Source organism: Tachypleus tridentatus, chromosome 3 (assembly GCF_004210375.1).
Source record: "Tachypleus tridentatus isolate NWPU-2018 chromosome 3, ASM421037v1, whole genome shotgun sequence".
Lineage (NCBI taxonomy): Eukaryota > Metazoa > Arthropoda > Merostomata > Xiphosura > Limulidae > Tachypleus > Tachypleus tridentatus.
The window spans coordinates 90,189,850-90,195,849 of NC_134827.1; the positions used below are offsets into that span (position 1 = coordinate 90,189,850).

Sequence of the window (6,000 nt, forward strand, 5' to 3'; positions counted from 1 at the left end):
AAGAAGATAGCAGCTATTCAATGAGAGGATCAAGATCTGATTGATCTTAGGTCTCTTCAAAAGTCAGGTATTGAGAACAAACAGTGATGATACGAAACAAGGAAGCATGCATGGCTATAGTTTCCAAAAGGTGTATAGAGTGGCAGAAACAGAGAAGACACATGCTGGTCAAACAGCAGTGCCACCTCTCCCATCACACAGCTTGTCATTCTGTAACAAGGAAAGCAGCTCAAAGGTGACTGTATCCAGCAGGTTTCAAAAATGTTTCCTGTATGGAAAGACACACTGGATGATAAGAATCAATTAAAACCTTTATGTCATCCACATTAGAATAGAAACCTCGACATTTCCACTGTATCAAAGTGGCTATTTTTATTTCGGTAGTGGAAAATTGGGCAGAGCCCTTCTGTTTTCAACCACTCCATCTTTCTTTAGTAGAAGATCTGCTGACCTCCATGGATCCTTCTGAGTTAAGTGGGAAGGTCTAGTGGACGTATATTTCAGCAACTTAGGCCTTTAACAAATAATTGTTCTGCATCTTGGGGCTAAATAAGAAAATAGACCCAAGCTAGTGATAGAAGTTGGAACTAGAGAAAGTGGATTCATGGAGCCAATGGAAGGAATGGTACAAACAAAGAAGTAGATGTCGACTCATCCACTCTTAGCCATGGAGAGCAAAAGATTTCACATGGTTAGGGAACAACTCTGTCAGAGCCATAGAAAGATATGTATGCACTCCCATTGTATCAGTGGAATGTGGTGTAGCATCATATATCCAAGATGGAGTGGGGGACAGTAGCTTCTGAGCCTTGGGGTAGGAAATATTTTTCACAGTTTTTAAACATTGGACCTCTTTTTCGTCCACTACAGTTAGCACAGTGAGCTTCCATTTCAGTCATGTGTGTCATGGTCTGCCACCACAATGAACACAAAGAATCACAACACCTTCAAATAGCTGAATCAGTGACACTGGAAACATCGGGAATAGTTGGAAATATATAGCCTTACCTTGCAGTTCAAATAACCTGCATTGATAGTGGAAGTGGCAATTTAAATCTCAAATTAAAAACATATGTAGGCAGTATTATTCAATCTTTAAGGGTGGAGATACAGCACACCACAGAAACACCTCAGCTGGAGAAACCAACAAGGATTTCCAACCCAGGAATATTCTTTAAATTTCTCTCAACAATAACTTTTCTTGAGGAATTCAAAGTAGCATGGAGAGTAACCTCATTGGGTATATTCCCAATGGCCTTCAAATTCAGGAGTTGGGTGTGTTTTAGTGTAGATGTTGCCACCACAATGTTACAGAGTGCAATTTCCTGACTGACTTTGGGGAACCAGCAAGTCCCTCTAATCCATTCTGAATGAAAAATATCTGTCCTAAGGATTTCTCAGATAATAAATGAGAAATCAAGGTGTGGAATCCAACTGTGATGGCAACTGTGCAACAGTCATCCATGGGTGGTTGTTTTTCAATTATCCGTTGCCTTTTTGTTTGATTTTTTTTCAATGAATTGAGGTGTCCATAATAAATAGAGAAAATGTCAGTGCCCACTGACCATTGAGCCCTATAAAGGGCAATGCCATGGTTTCATGAACACTAGATACCCAAACACTGACAAAAAACGCAATATCCACATATGTTACGAATATCCAAACACTGATACTCAGTTGACCCTAGCCCAAAAGAATCAACTAACTGACCCTGGGAAGCTACCTCAAGGCTGCCCATCCACAGAAATTCAAGGCCAAAGTGGCATACTGGGGGTTGGACCTCTAAACCACCAGGATCCTCTCCTCTCCTTCACGGGTCACTATGCACAACAAACATGCGAGTGGATATTCAGATCCCAAAGGAGGTAAATTGAAAGTACAGAATTTTCACTGGAATGTTCCTTCATCAGGTACAGGAATCCACCTTGAGTAAAACAAAAATATAACCTTATATTGTTGTTAGTCTATGTAATGAAAGTATAAAAAAATGTAAAGACCCACAAAACTGGAAAAATTTGTTGATTTCTTAGTCTCTCCATTGATTAAAGAGATTTGTTGTGTTTTTTTTATTAAGAACATTGACAATATAAAAAAATGGTTTAATTTAGATACAATTTAAGTTTAAAATTGAATGGATATTTTTAATTTCATGATAAATTTTATATACTTTGCTCTAGGCTAGGAGATTCCACAATACATCTTTACTTTAGGTTATTATATCAACACTCACTACACTTAAGGCTTCATGGCTGTTTGAGCCCATCACTAAAATCATATTTGGCAGACAGCAATCAAACTTTCTTTCTGGATAAATGCATTTAGGTTTTGATAACTTTTCCTATTTTAAGAAATCAAGGGTGATGTGACACACACACACACTGGTTTTTGTATGTGCTAGTTGTGATCATATTTTCCATACAATCCTGTTATTGGAGAAGTGGGAAGATCAGAAAATGTCTTAATTCATGAATTTTTTTAATGCATTAGGAATAAAAATAAACACTTAAATTACTATACATGTACCATTAACAGCATATTTCACTTTTAGCCTAAATCTTGGATTTTTACAAAAGAAAATATACTACTATAATACAGGTACATTGACACTAAAATCACTTAGAGGAGCATAGTTACTTGAAAATTAAAATGTTAAATATAAAACTTAAAACTAAAACTGAAAGGCAGAATAACTGAAAAAACTATACCTCGGCTACCCATTTCACCATTTTTATTATTTCTTCTCTGGTTTCCGGCCATGCTGACACACTTCTAATTGCCACAGCTTTCTTCAGTGCATCTATATATTGTTGCTGGTGCTCATCAATATAACTGAGAAAACACATTTATTAGCAAAATATTAAATACAAAAAATGTAGTAACAGATTTTTTTTCATTTAAAAATAATTTATTTATCCCTTATAGTCTCATTACTAATATAATAATATTAAGAGAAACAATCTTAAAATGGGAGTTGATAGGATTTTGGTTGATTATTATTATGTTGCTAGACAACATCATAGGGGGCAAAGGAGCAACTCCTCAGAAGCCCAAGCAAATGAAACCTAGTTATGTCATAAAGCCCACAAAGCACCTTTAGCATCTTCATTTAACCATTAAAAGCATAGTTTGTAGTTTTTATTTGCCTATAGACATATGTTACATTGAGAATGATTGAAATAATAATTTGAGTAATAATTAATATATATGTACTTTTTGTCACTTTATAGATTTAATAGATATTTGTTGTTACTTTAACTTTTTATGCTTACACTACAAGCTTAAAATGCCTACTGGTATGACTTTGCCTTGATTATAAGCTTGTTACCATTTTAAATTTAGGACCTTTTTAATAAGTTATTTAAAAAAAAGAAAGGAGGTCCAGCAATGATGTTTGCTCTGGAGCCCATTTGCTCTTTACATTCCTTTCAGCTATGAAGTATATTTCCCAGTATGTTATGAAATATACGTCCCAGCTGAAGTGAAAGGGTGAAGCCAGAAATGAAAAAAATTCATGATTATAAAACTGAAGGAAACAACATAGCAGGACTATTAACCAAATTTTGAATTAATCCATTACTAGTGTTAAGGTGCTGGAAGATTGAAAATTCACCAATTTGTTTAAATGAAAAGGTAGATAACCAAGTAATTATCAACCAGTTAGTTTTACTTTAATTACTTCATTAGTTGAGAAATTACTACACACTCTACAAGAGCATTTAGCAGTTTCATATAACAGAAAATCAATATGAATTCAGAATGGATAGGTTATGTCTTACAATTTCCTAATATTCTTTGAAAATAGTACATTCTATCTAGATATGGAAATTCAATAAATTTGGTATACTTAGACTTCCCAAAGCTTTCACTGGTGCAGGAAACAATGTAGTTAATTGGATTCAGAGTTGACTAGGTGGTAAAAAGCACAAAGCTTATTTATTAACTAAAGTCAGTAGATTAATGCTACTAGTGGTATCTTCAGGGATCTGTACTACATCTTTTGACATTTCTTATTAACTGATAGCATATTTACTTATTTTATTAAGTATCCATCAATGGGAATTTCAAACTGAACCAAAGACGATGTACTAGAGAGATTTAAATTATAATATTTGGTGAAATAGGCTAAGTTTCTTTAGTCTTAAAAATTTAGGTCATTTATATTAATTTAACAGCATTAATTACTCTTATGCTGGGGAAATTAAATTAAGTTGATGATGAAAAAAGTCTGTACATAGATGTTATAAAATTTCTTAAGCTTTATAGAAAAGTATATCAACTAGTAACAAGACAAACAAATTTTTAGGTTGTATGGCTAAAAAAAATACTAAATAAGAGTTGAAAAAGTCACCAGTTCACTATCAGATATGATTAGTTACACCTCACTTGGGATATCATATTCAGTTTTGGCCACTAATTTAATAAAGAATGTAAAGCTGTTAAAAGGGACTAAGATAAAAGCTACCAGAAGTGTTCTAGTTTAGTTTGAATTATCACATTATGATAAATTGAAAATATATTAAATGTTTTTTACTGGAGAGAAAAGTTTAGGGGAGAGTGGGGCATAACTAAGATTTATAAGGCTATTAAAAGACTTGTTACAATCTAGTAAGTGCACTCTGCAAAACCACAGGAAATACTTAATACTTTTCTAATAGAGTAGCTGGTTTTTGAAACTTTGTCTTAAGTGTCGTGAACTCTGCAACTATGACGGAGTTTAAATCTGTCTCAAGTTTCACTGCGAAGAACACCTGTATGAGATACACTATGTACAGCCTTTGTTTTAATATTGAAAAGTGTGATATAATCCATACGTACGTTTGGAATTTTCTATCACCATGAATTAAGGATTTTCCTCTTTAAACTTAAGAAACTTTATCTAGTTTCAATATGAAAGAAAATATCTAAATACGTTTTTGTTTTTTTTTTGGGTATCTACGTATAAACTAATTTGGCACCGGAAACTAAGTTATTTGTCCATGAACATTGCAATGACAATGAAGAGAGTAAAGAAGAGACAGTTTTTATATCCAAGTTTCAACAGGCTGTAATTATTTAATAATTATATAACCTTCACTAATAAATAACATGAATACAACGTGCCTATGTTCGCCTTGTTAGAACTAACTAAATATACTGATTATAAAATAATTGTTTCTAAAGCCTTTATTAATTTCATTTTTTGAAAATTTCTATTTCATACGTGTGTAATTATAAAATATGTTTAAAAAAATGAAGTGAAAGTCAGTACCACCTATACTGCAATAGTTTTACAGTCACGAAGTTATCTTTCAGCTTCACTTTTAAGTTGATATTTAATATTAAGAATTTGTCTCGGATTAAAAGTCATAGAAATATAATAATTAACATTAATAATAGAAATGTGAAACTAATTATTGCAACTTATTAAAATTAAATTGCTATTAAAAAAGTAAATTATCAACAAAACTCACCTGAATATCGTACTCAAATCTACTGTGCTTTCCATAATTAACCCAAAACTAATACTTATTTGTAACAGCACTAAATCAGGAAAGCACCTTAAATAACACCTCCCCTACCTTCCGGCAATACAGTAGTTGATTAAGTATCTAGCGGTGTCATAATAGCATGAAATGGATTTTAAACTCGTTAAGTGTTCCCATCTATCGACCGTTTACTAAACTAATAGATGAGGAAATAGTTATTTCAATTCACATTAACTTATTAGCTTAATATGCTATTTCATGTTTTGTCACAATCAGGACAGGCCCTGGCGAGGGAGCCAGAGATGTTTCTGAAATGACATTACTTCCCACAGTTTAATTCTAGATGTATTTCAGATTTGGTCCCAATTTGTCTCATTTGTCCCTATAGGTAAGAAAAGCCAGAGCCGAGACTGGTTATAATTATAAATGTATGAAACAAAATCTCTAATAATTATTGTTTAACTACTCAAATAATTCAGAACCTTCTGTCTCACTTTAATCGGTTTATTGTAATGATCGGAAGAAATGAGTATTT

General features: G+C 33.0%; 1 protein-coding gene across 1 annotated transcript in view; it reads right to left on the reverse strand.

The window, feature by feature from the left end:
- The window catches only part of Cndp2 (Cytosolic non-specific dipeptidase 2), a 51,713-nt gene extending 45,972 nt beyond the window's left edge, over window positions 1-5,741 (reverse strand). Inside the window, exons 1-2 of the mRNA XM_076495580.1 lie at window positions 5,451-5,741; window positions 2,706-2,829 (exon numbers count right to left, since the gene is read on the reverse strand). Coding sequence (XP_076351695.1) covers window positions 2,706-2,829; window positions 5,451-5,485 — 159 coding nt within the window. The 5' untranslated portion in view covers window positions 5,486-5,741. The remainder of the gene's footprint in view (window positions 1-2,705; window positions 2,830-5,450) is intronic.
- Window positions 5,742-6,000: the final 259 nt, after the last annotated feature.